Source organism: Uloborus diversus, unplaced genomic scaffold (assembly GCF_026930045.1).
Source record: "Uloborus diversus isolate 005 unplaced genomic scaffold, Udiv.v.3.1 scaffold_789, whole genome shotgun sequence".
Taxonomy (NCBI): domain Eukaryota; kingdom Metazoa; phylum Arthropoda; class Arachnida; order Araneae; family Uloboridae; genus Uloborus; species Uloborus diversus.
The window spans coordinates 72,476-90,792 of record NW_026558999.1 but is presented as its reverse complement, the minus strand read 5'-3'; the positions used below and the strand labels follow the sequence as shown (position 1 = coordinate 90,792).

The 18,317-nt window shown below is 35.0% G+C and overlaps 1 protein-coding gene across 1 annotated transcript; it reads right to left on the bottom strand.

The window, feature by feature from the left end:
• Window positions 1-228: 228 nt before the first annotated feature.
• Window positions 229-16,575, bottom strand: LOC129233903 (ankyrin-1-like). The gene is made up of 2 exons (XM_054867829.1): window positions 16,565-16,575; window positions 229-1,465 (listed from the first exon to the last, which is right to left on the bottom strand). The coding sequence occupies exons 1-2, from the start codon at window positions 16,573-16,575 to the stop codon at window positions 229-231; spliced, it is 1,248 nt and encodes a 415-aa protein (XP_054723804.1).
• Between the last annotated feature and the right edge of the window lie 1,742 nt (window positions 16,576-18,317).

The window sequence follows — 18,317 nt, the reverse complement described above, 5'->3', positions numbered from 1 at the left end:
TAGAAGAATGAATAAATAAAAAAATAAATGAATTACTAAAGGAAGAAATGTAATTGAATTAATTAATAAATTAAAACATAAGTGATTTATTTTAAATGATTGAGCGAGTAAATTAAACAAACTATTTCACTTTGCCCCTTCCACTTCGCCCCGAATGTATTTGACTAATTGTCCAATTTATTAAAAATACAAATAAGCTTATTATTAACTAAGGGAGCATTCTTGATCTTATATGTCATGTAAGCTTTCTGCCTCCAAGAGAACTTTTGCTATATCCTTTCTATTCCAGTCAATAGCTACGTGGAGAGGCGTCTTGCCACGCCCATCTTGAAGTCGGACATTAGCGCCGAAGGCAATAAGCTTTCTCACTATTCCCACATATCCTACCCTTGCAGCTACGTGCAAAGGAGCATTCCCGTCTTCGTCTAGAATGTTGTATTGCATGTCTGCATTTAAGAGGACTTCTGCGGCACCCTCCTTTCTCCAGTAGAGAGCAGTATGAAGGGGTGTCCGGCCACATAGGTCTTGGAAGCGTACACTCACGCTCCCGACAAAAAGTTTTCTCACTATCCTTGTAAATCCTTCCCTAGCAGCTATGTGCAAAGGAGTATTTCCATCATCATCTTGTATGGCAATCTTGCCGCTCGCTTCCGCAAGAACTTCTGCTGTGTCCTCCGCCCTGCAGTCCAGAGCAACGTGGAGGGGAGTCTGCCCACGTCGATCTTGGTCACGTGTGTCTGCACCGGCAACAAGTAGCTTTCTAACTATACCTACAAATCCACCCCTCGCAGCTAAATGTAAGGGAGCATTTCCATCTTCATCTTGAGCGGTAATCCTGCTGTCCGCTTTCAAGAGAACTTCTGCAATGTCCTGCACACTGGAGCTTAGAGCAATGTGGAGGGGAGTTTGGCCTCGTCGATCTTGGTCACGTGTCTTAGCACCAGCGGCAAGAAGCTTTCTCACCATTTCTAAAAATCTTTCCCTCACAGCTAAGTGTAAGGGAGCATTTCCATCTTTATCTTGGATGGCAACATTGCTATCCGCTTCCAGGAGAACTTCTGCAATATCCTCCGCCCTGCAGTCCACAGCAACGTGGAGGGGAGTTTGACCGTGTTGATTCTGTTCACGTGTATCTGCACCCGCAGCAAGGAGCTTCCTAACGATTCCTACAAATCCTTCCCTTGCAGCTAAATGTAAGGGAGCATTTCCATCTTCATCTTGAATAGAGATCTTGCTATCCGCTTCCAAGAGGACTTCTGCAGTTTCTTCCATACTGCAGTCTAGGGCAATGTGGAGAGGTGTGCGACCACGCCGATCTTGGTCTCGTGTATGAGCGCCGGCGATAAGGAGCTTTCTTACCCTTCTTACGTCTCCTACTTCTGCTGCATAATGTAAGGTTGTTGACACAAGGGCATTTGATCCTGGGTAAATCTTAGATGACCCTCCGGCCACTTGGAGAATTTTTCTAGAGAAAAGGATTTTTCAGCTATAAAAACCTTTATTTCAATTTGACTTTGCATTTGAAATTTTGTAAAGAAAATTTTATGGGGTGTGGAGAAATTCATATTATTAAAATCTGTTCGGGTCCGTCCGTCGTTCTGTCTGATCTCAAGAACCGCTGCGAGTCGAGAGTCAAACGAGGTACCGATGGATTCAAAATTTTCCTAAGGTTGCGTTCGACGAAATTCACAGGTCTACCGGTAAGTAACTGGTTACTAACCGAAGCGTTCTATGATCAACCAGTTACCACAGCGGTTACCATTCTAAGCAGTTGATTGGTTGATTGTCGCACGTGATCATTAGCTGTCACGTGATTAACTAACCGGTCGCTCCCGGTTGAGCTCGTCGAACGCAACCCAAGAAAACAATAAGACCAATCTCGTAGTTGTACGACTTCAATAAGCGGAGATATGAATTAAAACGTGAGTTAACATCACCATTTCAGAAATTTTTATTTCTTTCTTGTTGGCATTTTGCGTATCTGTCAGCGAATAAAAATTCTAATCTTACATCTTTAAACGAGCAATTCTTGTGGGTATGTATATATTTCTTATATCGGAAACGGCTCTAACGATTTGGATGAAATTTTGGAATTAATTGTAGTTTTGCATTCTAAGTTCATCTACATTAGTGTTTTTTCTGTAAAAACGCGATTTTTTTTACAAAAAACAGTTTTTTAATACAAAGTCAAATTGAGTTAAGCCTTGAAGTAAACTGTGAGTTGACGCAACAGGCAGACGATTTGCAACCATAACAATGAAAATTTGTCTCTTCTCGCTTTAAAATTTTATACTTGCCTAGGGTTGCCAGGCTTGGCTAATATTGGCCACTTTGGCTAATTTCAAACACACTTGGCTGAAAACAAATTCAAAAGCATTATGTAAGTCGATGTAAGGCTTTTTTTCTTTTTTAAGTGAAACTATTGCTTGACCATCCTATTTTATTTTATTTTATTTATTTATTTTCTTTTTTACACTTCAAATAGTTTAACATGTTTTTAAAATCACGCATCTAAATTTTATTTCGAAGAAGTGTATGTCTTGAGATTCTTTATGTTTTGTTAAGACAGTTATCATTTGTTGGAATGGCTTGTGGATCATCAGTTTTGATGAATATCATGCTGTATGTAGTATTTTCTGGCGTAAAAACTAAAAGTACTTATTGAAAAAGAAAATCTCGATTGGGATAAAATCGTGAAACGTATCATAGTATGAAAGGAAATATTCGGTTAAAAACCGATTTCACCATAGCAAAACTAAGGTCAAAATATTTTAATTACTGACAAGAAAATTGTATAGTGGAAACAAACGTAACAGATAGTTTAAAGCAAAATGTTGATTTAATTACATTCAGAATCTTCTTTGTTTGTTACTTTAGTGTTATAAGAAGGTCGAGTACATAATATTTCGTTAACGTGAAGCTTTTCAAGTATGTTTGGAAAAGTATTGAACGTTAAAAAAACACAATTTGATAAAAAATGATTCTTTTAAAGATGAGCGAGGCTCGGTCGTCCAGGTATAATTGTTTTAAAAGCGGAGTTTTTAGGTTGTTGTCCAAATCTTAAAACAACTTTTTCGTTTAGAATTTGATTTTAAATTAATTTTGTTTCTCTTTGATTCTAATCGGTGTATTTTAATTCTTTCTGTTGCCATTTTACATATTTGTTGGCAAATAACATGTAAATGTTATTAATAATTGTTTCAGTAGGACTGACGTCATCAAAACAACCAATCGGGTTAACCGGTTGCTCTATTCGAGCACAATCGTTATTTATCGTCTGCCATTTTCATTTTTTATAGCCAACGTTTCTCTTTTTCCGAATATGAAAGTTATTCGCAGCTCCAGCGCTCGAATGCTCTAACTTGCGGTGATTTACAAAATTAAAGAAAAGGTAAAACATTGCGTTCCATGTGTGTCTGTTGGTAAACATAGGCAGCTTGTTTATGAGTATTTATTGACGCATTCGATGTGTCTTAGATAGCTTTCAGCAACAGAAATTATTTCCTCCTGTAATGGTATTCTCGAGCTTTTCAAAATAATGTTAGCTTTCATTATTTTCCTCTAAATAGTGAGTTGATTGTGGTAAATGGCAAAATCCTAAACGCAAGAAAACTCTGGATTAACACGCATTTGCATGAAATTAAAAACAAATGTGCTGTTCGAACCATTTTTTTTAGGATAACATTATACCAGGTAAATTTTTTTATTGTTTTGTGTGAATTTGTAAGAATATGTTTTTTTTAAATCTTAAATTAATTTAACGAACCATATTTTACAGCAGAATTTAGTTGGGATGGACAGTACGCAAAATATTTTCTTGAATATATTGTCGTGGAACGAAATGAAAAATGTGTAACCGAGAAAGAATTTACTTTATTCGCAATTCCACAAACTATGGGGGTCGCTGCAGCCAATAACTAATGACGGATGAAAAAGGTAAAACAAACTCACGCTGTAACAAATTGCTTCGAAGCTTAGTAAATGACAGAAATTTTTGTTCGTACGTATAATTTTTTTGTTCTTCGTTCTTTTGAAAAGGTTTTTCGAAGGCGTTTGGTTATTCTGAACCATGCAGAAAGAGATGAGAAATAAAAAAGTATTACGGAAAGTAAAAAAATAATGCAAAACACACAGTAAGTTGTTCTGAAGCAGCCATTTTCACGATGTTGAATTCGATATTCATAAACTTTTGGTTCCCTTCGAACAACATTTTCATTTTGTACTGTTTTTTTCTATACATTAGTACTTATTATGTCCAGTTTCGTGACATTTCCGGCATTTGTTGACATTTTTGTCACATAGTGCATATACATGAACGTAAGGAGTAGCATTCAATGCTAGATAATTTATTTCTATGTCTATATATGATTGAATATCAAAAGAGGAAAATGATATTTTATTCTTTTATTTAGCTGGCGTAAATTGTTTTATTTATAATGTAAGAGTTATTTCTTGGAATTGGTTAACTAAAAAAATGTCTTCTACTTAATTCTCTCTGTTTCATATGTTTCTATTTCTAAACTAAATGCTAAAATTCTGTCATGCTATGCTGTGTGAATCATCTACAAAATGCTCACGGATACATAGTGGCAGTTCTCTGTTTTAAATCATCGTGCATTTAATTCATTCGGCATTTATGATTTAACTGATAAGCGAAATCTTGTCAAGATACTGTATTATTCTTTCACACAACACTAAAACCATAGCCGTAAGTTGGCGCACTATTTCAGCGATAAAAATTCCAAGCTTTTATTTTTTATTGCTCAAATTCTTAACGTTCTTTCTGGATTTTTCAATTCGTTCTGAGATAAATATTTTCAAGAATATTTATTTGCATACTGTCATTTAAGTTAGATGCTTTAGTAACAAGGTTATTTAAATTAATTGTGTAGAATTAGGTTAAGGAACAGCAGTAATTTTTCAGCATTGCCCTAGTGTCCAGCCAATGTTATTTAGTCCGTTTGTTTTCATCGAAATGAAGAACTAATATTTATTCAAATTCACTCAGAACAAGATAAATAAAATGTGCACTCACAATTTTTTAGCAGATATTTTTGATGTTACGCTGTTGCGGGTGACGATTCCAAATGATGGATTATGCAAATAAAAAAAAAATACACATAACAAACTGCTTGTTTTGTCTAAAATGAAACGCAATGTTTTACCCTTTTCGGTAATTTTATAAATCACCGCAAGGTAGTGTATTCGAGCTCTGGAGTTGCTTACATTCTCAGCTGAGAGGTTTCGCCAAATTTGTTTAAGGTTATAGTTTTAGTATTGTGCGGGCAAAGAACCCTTTGCGAGATTTCACATGTCATTTAAAGCATTTTTATTTTTTATCATGAGTGGAATTAAATGGTAGAAATATTACAGAATTCGATAAGTAAAAAGAAATAATGGTAGATCAATTGAAAAGAAAACTACCACCATATATCCCTGAGAATTTTGTTAATGATTTGCATAGCATGACATAATTAAATCATAACTCAAAAATTAAAAACATTCGAAACAGAAAAATTTTAAGTTAACCGATTCGAGAATTTGAGAAAAACAACTCAGCTACAAATGCAAAACAATTAGCGCTAGCCAAGCAAGGCAAAGAAGTATCATCTTCTTTTGATAATAATTCTTAATGTCATATAATTAAATTTTCTAGCATTAATTGTTATTCTTGTGAGGCCACAATTATCATTTAGTTTTATCAAGAATTGATCAATATCGACTTCAACATCGTGGAACTGGCTGCTTTGAACTAATAACTATGTAATTTGCATTAATTTCTGACGTTTAGTAATGCTTCTTGAATTCTCATTTCTTTTTACGTGGGCCAGAATATCAACAAGACTTTGAAAGTTAATTCAAAAAGAATAAAGCGAAAAAATCATGCATATGAACAAAATTTACTATTCTTAATCGCATCTTCTTCGTTACCACGTGCGTTTGTTTTACCTTTTTCGTCCGCCATTAGAAAGTGGCTACAGTGCCCTGTATAGTTCGTTGGAGTTACGAATTCCACTCATGATAAAAAATAAAAATGGTTTAACTAACATGCGGAATCTTGCCAAGGGTACTTTGCTCACACAATATTGGCGAAACCCTTCAGCTGAGAATAAAAGCAATAAAGTAAATTCTTTCTCGGTTAAACATTTTTCATTTCGTTCTACGATAATATATTCAAGAAAATATTTTGCATACTGTCTATTCCAACTAAATGCTGCTGTAAAATATGGTTAGTTAAATTAATTTAAGATTAAAAAAAAAAAAAAAACTCATATTCTTATAAATTCACACAAAACAATAAAATGGTTTACCTGGTATAACGTCATCCAAGTTTGTTAATCCAAAGTTTTCCTGTGTTTACGCTTTCACCATTTCTCAATGAACTCCTTTTTTTGAAGGAAATAAGGGAAAACTAACATTATTTTGAGGAAATCGAGAATACTATTAAGGGACGAAACAATTTCTGTAGCTGAAAGCAATCTAAGACACATCGATTGCGTTACTAAATACTCATAACAAACTGCCCATGTTTACCAACAGACACACGTGGAACGCATTGAAATAAACCATTTTCGTTTATTTTGTAAATCATCGCAAGGTAGCATATTCGCAACTCCAACGAACTATAGGGGGCACTGAAGTCACTGTCTAATGGCGGACTTAAAAACTAAAACAAACGCACATGGTAACGAAGAAAATGCTAAAAGTGTTGTGATTTTTGTTCGTACGTATAATTTTTTCGCTTTATTCTTTTTAAATTAATTTTCAAAGTCTTGTGGATATTCTGGCCCACGTAGAAAGAAATGAGAATTCAAGAAGCATTACTAAACGTCAAAGATTAATGCAAACTACGTAGTTCGTAGTTCTAAGCAGCTATTTCCACGATGTTGAATTCGATATTTATCAATTCTTGATTAAACTAAATAATAATTGTGGCCTGACAAGAATAGCAATTAATGCTAGAAAATTCAACATGACATTACAAATTGTTATCGAAAGAAGATGATACTTTTTTGCCTTGCTTGGCTAGCGTTTATTGTTTTCCATTTGTAGCTGAGTTATTTCTCTCGAATTCCTAAATCGGTTAATTTAAAAATTTTCTGTTTCGATTTTTCTAATTTCTGAGTTACGATTTAATTGTGTCATGTTATGCAAATCATCAACAAAATTCTCACAGATATATGGTGGTAGTTTTCCTTTCAGTTGATTGACCATTATTTCTTTTCACTTATCGAATTCTGTAATCTTACTACCATTTTATTCCACTTATGATAAAAATTAAAAATGGTTTAACTAAAAACGCGAAATCTCGCCAAGGCTGCTTTGCTCGCACTATACTAAAACTATAACCCTAAACAAATTTGGCGAAACCTTTCAGCTGAGAATAAAAGGAATAAAGTAAATTCTTTCTCGGTTATTCATTTTGTTCTACGATAATATATTCAAGAAAATATTTTGCATACTGTCCATTCCAACTAAATGCTGCTGTAAAATATGGTAAGTTTAATTAATTTAAGATTAAAAAAAAAACCCATATTCTTACAAATTCATACAAAACAATAAATTTTTTTACCTTGTATAACGTTATCCAAGTTTGTTAATCCAGAATTTTCGCTTTCACGAATTATTAAGGAAATAAAGAAAACTAACATTATTTTGAGAAGCTCGAGAATACTACTAAGGGACGAATTAATTTCTGTAGCTGAAAGCAAACTAAGACACATCGATTGCGTTAATAAATACACAGAACAAACTGCCTGTGTTTACGTCAACAGACACACGTGGAACGCAACGTGGCAATGTTTTAGTTTCATTTGCAGTTTTGTAAATCACCGCAAGGTAGCGTATTCGAGCGCTGGAGTTCCGAATTCGAGCGCTGGAGTTGAGAATAAAATGTGAACGAAAAGAAATAATTTTATTGGCAAAAAAAAAAAAAAAATCGTCTGCGCATATCTTAATGTAGAAACATAAAGGACTCCAAATTTATGAGCCCAAAACAGAATTCGCAACTCCAGAGCTCGAATACGCTAGCTTGCGGTGATTAACAACGCTAAAGAAAAAGGTAAACCATTCCATTCCACGTGTTTTCTTTGGGGTAAATTACAAGTTTCACACAGTTTGTGGTGTAATGTAATTTGAGAAGAATAGAAAGGATAACTTTCTACAAGCACGATGAAAAATTACTGCCTTTTACTAAGAGTCAAAGCATGTTATAAGTTACAGCATTTTTTTCATCCGCCATTAGACAGTGGCTGCGGCACCCCCTATTGTTTATTGGAGTTGCGAACACAAAAATTAAAACTTTAGAGTGAAAATAAAAACAAATCATATTAGGAATAACTATTTCTTTAGTAAAAACCATAGCTGTGGAGTCGGAGCATCACTACCTGCAAGAAGGCCTCATCAGTGGTTACCGTAAATGAACTATGACGTACTAGAAACCAGCCGGTTCAAAAATTCTTATTTGGCTGCTTAGCGCTCTCAGCACTAGCCAACGCAAGCGCCAATTTAAAATTAAGCTTCGAATTCTTCACCATTTTTTTTTTTTTTTTTTTTTTTTCACCAATGCTACTGACAGCAGAGTTCCCACTCTGGATTTAGTAAAACTCCTTTTTATGGTTAAAGTAATGATGCAAATATAAAAGCATTTTTGTACTATTACACTGTAATGAAGAATAAAATAGAAATGAAAATCTTTGAACTTCAATAATCTGTAATGAATGTAATTTACAACATAAAAACAGGTAAGAAATTTTGCTTTCTTTTTCAAGCCATCAATGGTTCGTTCTTTCTTGAAAATTGCATTTTTGCAATGAAAGAAATATTTACAGAACTTTAATATTTTAGATATTTTTTTACATTTTGCATAAAAGAAATTCTGATCACTAAATTTTTTGTCATTTTAATAATTTTAATAGACTGCAGCTACTAACTTCACGAAAATTTGTAAGAATAATGCTAATTACGTGCTTTAATTGATTGTGAAAAATTATGTCTCAAAGGAAAGTAAACAAAAAGAAAATATTTTACTCACAGCTGACATTTTTTAAAAATTGTCTTCTGTTTCGCAAAATATTCATTTGATTACTTTATGTTGCAGATAGTGACGAATGATTTACATAATTCCCAACGAATTTCTTATTCAGTTATACATTTTTTAGAACACTTTATTGTGATAGCCATTGCGTTACTAAGTACGTGGAATGTTTCTAAAATAGTGAATGGGAAAATTTAAAGTATGTCGTTCTTGTCTAAATATGAGTCTATGATAATGTTAAAATTTAAATTTTTCATTTATGTTTACTTCGTTATGATATTGATGGTTGAGACATTATTTTTCGAATCTAAGAAGAGTCTTTAAAATTCATGCGGATATGATACAATGCATTGAAAATTTTGGTTACGGTAATATCTTGTTGTTCCCTACCTTCTTTCTTTATATATTTGCTCAATTTAAAGAAAAAAAAGGGCGTTAACTCTTACTACTATTATATATGCGAAAGTTTGTCTGTATGGATGTATGTGGATGTTTGTTACTCTTTCACGCAAAAACTACCGAATGGATTTTGATGAAACTTTACAATAATATAGCTTATGCATCAGAATAACACATAGGGTAGTTTTTGGTCCCGTAATGGGGGGCAAATCCCCCTTAGGGGGGCAATTAAGCACATTTTTCGTATAAAGTCTCTAATATTGGGATGAAAAAATACTTGCACATATTAACATTATATGTCCATCGAAAGCTCTGATTTTTCTGCTGAAGATGGAACCTGTTCGAAATTTCTAAGTAGAATAAAAAACGAGTTATGAGCTTTTTAGTTCCATGTTCGATGGTTTTCCTCAACGCAATACAGTATTTAGTATATCATCTCAACTCCATGTCGATAGCGACAATTGTTGTATTGTTGACTATCTTTGCTTTTCGTGACTGTTCAAGGTTTTTCTCAAATCAAATCTTGAAGTAAGTCTTTTGCACAAGATTTGCAAATAATACATGGATTTGGCTGATTATTTTCCATTTCAATGAAATTTTTAGGCAATTAATGTTTTTATTTTTTTTATTTTTATTTTATTTGTGTTGACTGGGTATTTAATCGATCAACAGGAATCTAGGCAAATTTTTTTGTGGAATCATTTCAATAGCTAAGGCATTTGGCAATTTTATCAACTGTCGCTGTTTTTGAAGCTAAAGACCACGCAATACTGTTTCTCGGTTTTCACCATGTAACCAAATATATCCATTTCTTTAATATTTCTTTCTTTAAATTTGTTAACACGTAAAATAATTCGCCAACTAAATTACGCAAATCCATAAACAGCACAAAAACTTCCATTAATTTGTGTTTGCGCACAATTTTGAAACAATTGCCAAATTTTTACTATTTATTGGAAACATTTCGGGTAGCATCATTTTATAATCACCAGAAGTATCTCAGTATCTGGCGACACTATCTCTTTGATGAAAACTAGTAACATACAGTTTTACAAAGTAGGGAGGGGGATTTAATAACATTTTAAATCGCAGTAAGGGGATTACGGGCGGCTACATTTTTTAAAAGTTATACTTTAATAGCAATATAGAGAAGGTTTTAGACATATCGTTTTTTCGATTCTAAAAGAGTACTATTTTGTTCTTCATACTTATTGCCATTTTACTCTTATGGGTAAGGATGAAGCTCTATTTCTAATCATGTCAAAGCGGTGTGTTTTGAGTTATTTCAGTAACAGCAGAGAACGAATAAAAGTAGCGATTGTTTCTCATAATTATTACAGACCCAGGCAACGCTGAGTATTTTTGCTACGTACAATTATCTGGTAACTAAATAAAATTATGAAATAGAGTCTGCCCCCTACCCCCACTTACCGTCGAAGAAAGATTTATTTTTCGCCAGGAACGGCCAAATATATGCAAAACTTTTTCTTTATAGCATCTTCTGTTCGGAATTAAAAATTATATCTTATGAACTAGCAAAAATACCCGGCGTTGCCTGGGTCAGTAATAATTATTAGAAAATATCGTTACTTGCTTTTGTTTTCTGTTTGAAGTGAAAGAATTTAAAACACATCTTTTTGACGTGATTAAAAATCGAGTTTCTTCCTTACCCATTAAACTAAAATAGCAATAAGTATAAAGAACAAAGTAGTATTGATTTAGAAACGAAAGCACTATATTTAAGCATATACAAATTTAAAAAACATGAAATTAATCTTCTCATGTTTAAAAAGATTAATCTGTTGATACTTTTTTTAAACATGGAGTCTAAAACCTTCTCTCTATGGCTAATGAAGTACGAAGTGATTAAAAAAAGTAGCTGCGCTCGTAATCCCCTTATACTTGCTTTAGTTATTTCGGGAAATTTCAATCATTGTGGCTCTTGGTGCGATTTTACCGAATTTGCGAAAGTCGTTTCGGGGTACCTTCGATGATGCTCCCCCATTCTTTCCTTACTTTGTAAAACGGTATGATATTAATTTTCGTTAGAGAGATATCGTCGCCAGATGCTGAGATATTTTTGGTCACCATAAAATGGCGCTAAACAGTTTCATCCGAAATGTTACCAAAATAAGTAATAAAATTGGTGATAGTTTGAAATTGTGCAAAAAGGAAAATTAATGGAAGTTTTTGTGCTGTTTATGGATTTGCCTAATTTATTTGCTAGATTATTTAACACAGTAAAAAAAGTCTTTTGAAAATTCTTTGCTTGGCGATATTTTGTCTACATGGTGAAAGCTGAGAAACATTATGACGTAGTCTTCGGCTTCAAAAACAGCAACGTTGAAAAAACTGCCAAATGCATCAGCTACGGAAATCTTTCTGCAAAAATTTTGGTGATCTGCTGGTTGTTTGGATAATGAGTAAGTGTTCAATCAGCATAAATAATAATAAAAACCATTAATTACATTAAAGTTCCGTTTAAATGGAAAATCATCAGCCAAATCATGCATTATTTGCCAATCTTGTGCAAAAATCTTACTTCAAGATTTGACTTGAGAAAAGCCTTGAACAATCACGAAAAGCAAAGAAAGTCAACAATACAACAATTGTGGCTATCGACAGGGAGTTGAGATGATACACTAAATACTGTATTGAGTTGAGGCAAGCCTTCGAACATGGATCTAAAAAGCTCATAACTCGTTTTTTATTCTACTTAGAAATTTCGAACAGGTGCCATCTTCAGCAGAAAAATCAGAGCTTTCGATGGACATATAATGTAAATATGTGCAAGTATTTTTTCATCCCAATATTAGAGAATTTATACAAAAATTGTGTTTTATTGCCCCCTAAGGGGGTTTTGCTCCCCATAACGGGACGAAAACTACCCGATGTGTTATTCTGATGCATAAGCTATATTATTGTAAAGTTTCATCAAAATCCGTTCAGTAGTTTTTGCGTGAAAGAGTAACAAACATCCATACATCCATCCATACATCCATACATCCATACAGACAAACTTTCGCATATATAATATTAGTAAGATATAGATTAACCAAACATTTTACGCAGTTTCATAAACTTGGCAAGTCTCTGGCGAATGTATGGTACTGTGGTCCTTTGGCGATAAATATTGGATTTGGATTTATTATTTTACATTTTAACGCTGCTTTTAATTGCAAAAATATAAAATGAAACTAAACAAAATGACAGTTTAAAAACTTACTTGATAGGAAGAGTTATGATAACGTATTCGGGAAGTGTTTTCAAAAATTTTGCGCTACAGCCATTACAAAAGTTGCATTAAAATGTAAGAATTTCGCCAACTTAATTTTGGTAAAAAGATCATTAAACACTATAAGGTATTGAACTTAAAATTAATCCGCCAAAATAGTGAAACAACATTCTTAAATAACATTAAAACTACTATTAAAATTTAAATTAATCCACCAAATCCATTTTTTATCTCCATCTTACCAGGCGACTACTTTAATGCATTGGCGAATTATTTAAAATTTTTATGAAACTTTTCATTTTCTTTTGTGTGTGTATTTTTAAGGGTTAAAAATGCTAATTAGGATTTTGAGGAATTAATGTTCCTATTTAAATGGAGACAATGGAGAATATTGTTTTTTCTTTCTTTTATTTTGTTTTCATTTTTTACTTGTTTTTTATCCTATTGGACCTGTACTAATGAAGATTTTTGGAAATAATCATAACTAAGATCATCAGAGGGAAATGTTATTTAAAAACGATGATAGAGACCATTCTAATAGCGACTTTTGAGAATTTTTCTCTTTGCGAAATAAGAAGTTCTTTGTACTATTGTCCTCATTTAAATGGGAACTTAAAAAACTGTTGTGCTTACTCTGATTTTATTTTGAACTTTTTCGTATTGTAATCAGAACTGTTTACGTTATTTAGAAACAGTTGATTTCCATCTGATGGGGATTTTAAAGGTTTGATGTTCTCACTCTAAAAGGACATTATTAGAATCAGGATTTATATTGATTGTTGATCCTATTTAGAGGACGATTTCTCCGGTAAGAAGTTATACATTATACAATAATTTATATAGCCGGTGTAGCGCTGGATATTTGACGGAGATCGGGATTATGAGAGAACTGTTTCACTTCAATTAAGAATAATTGACCTCACTCGAATTGGCTTTTTTGAGAATTACCCAAACTAACTTCTTTACAACTCCTGAACGTTTTCGTGATTTATTTTGTGTGATTTTTATGTGTCTTCTCAGTTTCGCCGAAATTTCATTTACCCCCTTTCCCTGATTTTCAGTTTTAATCATAACTTTTTGATACATTTAAAGGGGCAGGCAATTTTAAATGTCGGCGGAACTGGAGACAACCATTTTTTGGTATTTATTTGACCTCTGTCTGTGTTGACTATTAACTTGAATCGATTGAAAATAACTACATCAACGTGAGCGAAGCCGCGGGTAAAAGCTAGTTGGAAAATAAACTTTTGATTTCGCCTTTGATCAATGTTAAGAGCCATTATTTTGAAGTTCCGACAAGGTGTGGCAGTGACCATTTTTGATTTTTCTAATTTTTTTATATGTCGAAGTAGGTTATAAGAAGTGAACATTCTGAAATTTTTAGCCTTCCAAAAAATGTTTTTCGCTCCTTAAAAATTTCCAAAGTTTGAGGTTTTGCAGCGCTTTTTTAGAAAAATTCTAAAAGTCGCATTTCAGTGCGCTTTAGCTCTTTACAGAAACACCACCCCACGGTTATGTTTATATTTATTGGTTGAACTGTATCTAGTGATGATGACTTCATAGTTATTTTGGTTGGGGGTTGTTGCTTTCTTCAGATAAGGGATCGCAAAGTATGGATTTTATCCGTTTTCGCGCAAGTTTAACCTGCGTTATTTTCCCCCAAAAGTCATCCCCCGAAAAAAATTTAACATATACTGAAAGTTTATACTATGAAGAGAGTAAAATAGCACAAAATTTGTTTGAAGTTTAATTTTTTTAGGAGAAAAATGCCCTGATATTTTTCAAATTTTCAAAAATTGTGCTTTTTTTGATCACAATTAAATCAAAACAGCATCACTAGGAAAAAAAAACCTTTTATATATTACGGCACCTGGCTATGTGTAAAACATCATGAAAAAGAAAACAGCATGGGATCTTTTCTTGTTTTCTAGAAAATATTTTTTTTTGTAGCTCATTTTATGCGTTTTCTCGTGCGTAAAACGTGTGTCCAGTATGCAGATTAGATCTGCTAAAACTTAAAGGATGTAGTAAGAACATGTGGGGATTCCAGGTCAGTGGACTCCGGAACTCCTCTGACAGCTCCTCCTCTGTTTTACAGCTCCAGTTGATCAGCGCAATCAGTAGCGAACACGCGCGCTACTCAACTCGGCTCAGGAGAGTTAACTCACGTGCGCTCCATCGAAGCGAGGTTGTTCCTGGAGAGCTTGCGACCAGGTGTTTCGCCCGACAGCGAACCTTTCAAATGTTACCTTTTACTGTTTAAAAGTTTTAATGTTTTAGTAGCCTTTGCTCAGTTTTTAATGTTCATGTAGATCTTTTATAAAAATAAATAGTTTTAAAGGATAAGCATTCCAGCGTCCTTAGTGGTGACCCGGTGAACTGTAAATACGCAACCATATCAATGTGGAGTTAGAGTTGGTGCTGCTACGAGACTTTAGTTATGCCTGCTGTTGTTTCGAGCTACCTTAGCGACTGTTTTCCGTTTTCTGGTGCAAATGGATACTTTCAAGACTGACGCTAAATGTCGGATTTCTACTTCGCAGCTGGAATAGAGGTGAGTTTTCTATTTCTGTGACCGAGAGAGATAACCCCCTTTCCACCCCCCCCCCCCCACAATTTTTTGTCTTGTATTTTCATTCTGTAATATGTCTGAAAACGAACAAGCAGCTCTTAACGGTTTGCAACAGCAAATTACGCAGTTGACATTGCAAGTTGGGAAATTGTCTAAAGAGAGGGGTCGCTCGCCTTACAGAAAGCGGTTTAGCTCCCGCGACAGAAATGACAGCAGAAACGGGCAACATACTCGGGGCAATTCAAATTTTTGTTTCTACCACAATAGGTTTGGTCAAAAGGCAAACAAGTGCAGGCAACCTTGTGCATTTGCTCAAACAAAACTTGTGAGTGCTACCACTCACGATGAGAGTTATAGCAAGATGTGTTTGGTAAACACCACAAATCGACTCTGTGTTTATGATCAGAGTTCGAATACCAAGTTCCTCATAGATACGGGCAGTGATGTTTCGTGCATTCCCGTCAAGGGTAATCAGCAAAATTGTCCAAATGCTTTTGAATTGTTTGCTGCAAATCATTCAAAGATAAAAACATATGGTAGAAAACTGCTGCAATTAAGTTTGGGTCTCAGACGTGCATTCAAATGGCACTTTATTATAGCTGATGTTTCTATGCCCATCATCGGAGCAGATTTTTTGACACATTTTAATTTATTGGTCGACCTAAAACGCAAACGATTAATTGACGGTATTACCAAATTGGGTTCCCGCGGTAGTCTTGACTTTAGCCAACAGACAGCAGTTAAAGTAATAGTAGAAAATTCTATTTATCATGCTATTTTAAGTAAATATCCAGATATAACTACGCCTAACCCAAAATTTAAATGTGTTAAACATTCCACAGAACATCACATAGAAACAGTCGGTCCACCCGTGCATAGTCGCCCTAGGCGATTGCACCCTAAGCTGTTAGATACAGTTAAAAAAGAATTCGAGTTCATGATTGAAAAAGGTATTTGTCGACCTTCGAAAAGCCCTTGGTCGTCTCCTTTGCATGTTGTCAGCAAAACTTCAGGCGGAATACGTCCCGTTGGGGATTATCGAAGGCTAAATGCAAAAACTGTCCCAGACAGGTATCCTATTCCACATTTGCAGGATTTTTCTTCTTCATTGTATGGAAAGAAAATTTTCTCTAAACTTGACATTTTTCGTGCTTATCATGCAATTCCAGTTCATGAAGAGGACATCGAAAAAACGGCAATAACTACTCCGTTTGGCCTTTTTGAGTTCCCTTTCTTAAACTTCGGGCTTTGTAACGCAGCTCAGTCTTTCCAGCGCTTTATTAACGAGGTTTTGAGAGACTTGGATTTTTGTTTTGCATACCTTGATGACATCCTGGTATTTTCAAAAACAGAGGACGAGCACGTAGGACATCTGGATCAAATTTTTCAAAGACTTAATGATTACGGAATTCAGTTAAATACTTCAAAATGTGTCCTAGGGGTACCTGAGTTGTCATTTTTGGGTCATATAATTTCATGCCAAAGAATAAAACCTTTACCAGAGAAAGTGCAATTAGTTTTGGATTATAAGGAACCAAAAACTGTAAAGGAACTGCGCGCATTTTTGGGTCTAATAAATTTTTATCGTAGATTTATTCCCAAGGCAGTTAAAAAGCAGGCTATTTTAAATGAATACCTTAAGAATACCCCCAAAAACACAAATAAAGAAATACAGCTCTCCGACGAAGCCAGAATTGCCTTCAATGAGTGTAAAGAACAGTTAGCTGAAGTAACCTTGTTGGCTCATCCATCAAATAATGATGAACTTGTTTTATGTATGGATGCCTCAGATTTCGCGATAGGAGGTTCTCTTAACCAAGTAATCGATGGTGGTCTTCAGCCTCTTGGGTTCTTTTCTCGAAAACTTTCCGACACAGAAAACCGCTATAGTACATACGATCGGGAATTGTTGGCCATTTTTGCGGGGATAAAACATTTTCGGTACATGCTAGAGGGAAGACAGTTTTGTGTATATACTGATCATAAGCCTCTTACTTTTGCATTTCGCCAAAAATCTGAAAAATCCTCACCTAGGCAAAATAGGCAACTAGATTACATTGCACAATTCACAACAGATATCCGTTTTGTTAAGGGGTCTGAAAATATTGCTGCTGACACTCTCTCTCGGTTATCAGTTTTAGATACTCCCTCTAATGTCGAGTCCTCTACTGAGCTTGAAAAGGCATGCATGTTTCCTGCCTCGAGTGTCAACCAGATAGATCTTCCTTCGTCGACGGACTTTGTTGCTATCGCAGCAGAACAGAAGTTGGATACAGAGCTACAGAAACTTCTTGTTTGTACGGCGCCAGAAAACAGCCTCAACCTACAGCCCATGCAGCTTGGCCAGGGCACAACTCTATATTGTGATGTGCGAGATGCAAGTATCCGACCATACGTCCCAGTGAAGTTCCGCAGGAAAGTTTTCCTGAACTTTCACCGCTTGTCACACCCAGGCATTAAAGCTTCGCGTAAACTACTGCAGAAGCGTTTCGTTTGGCCCGGGATGCACAAGGACATAGCGGAATGGACTCGTGCTTGTATTCAGTGCCATAGGTCTAAGGTGCACCGACATACAGTTAGCCCTCTGAAAAGCTTCAATCTGCCTTCACAACGGTTTAGCCACGTCCACGTCGACCTCGTTGGACCACTCACTCCTTCGAATGGATATCGTTATTTGTTAACTTGTGTTGACCGCTATACCCGTTGGCCAGAAGCCGTCCCTCTGGTTGACATTTCTGCAGACACAGTAGCACGAGTTTTACAGAACGTGGATCTGTCGGTTTGGAGTTCCAGATTTCGTCACTACTGACCAAGGTAGACAGTTCGAGTCCGAGCTCTTTACGTCTCTTACAAAGTTCCTGGGAATCTACAAAATTCGGACATCACCCTACCATCCGTCTTCTAATGGACTGGTGGAAAGGTTCCACCGTTCCCTCAAGCAGTCGTTACGCTGTCACACCTCGACTCATTGGGATGAGGTTCTTCCTACAGTGCTTTTGGGGCTCCGAACAGCTTACAAAGCTGACCTTTCTGCAACCGCTGCCGAAATGGTGTACGGCTCATCCTTGCGTCTT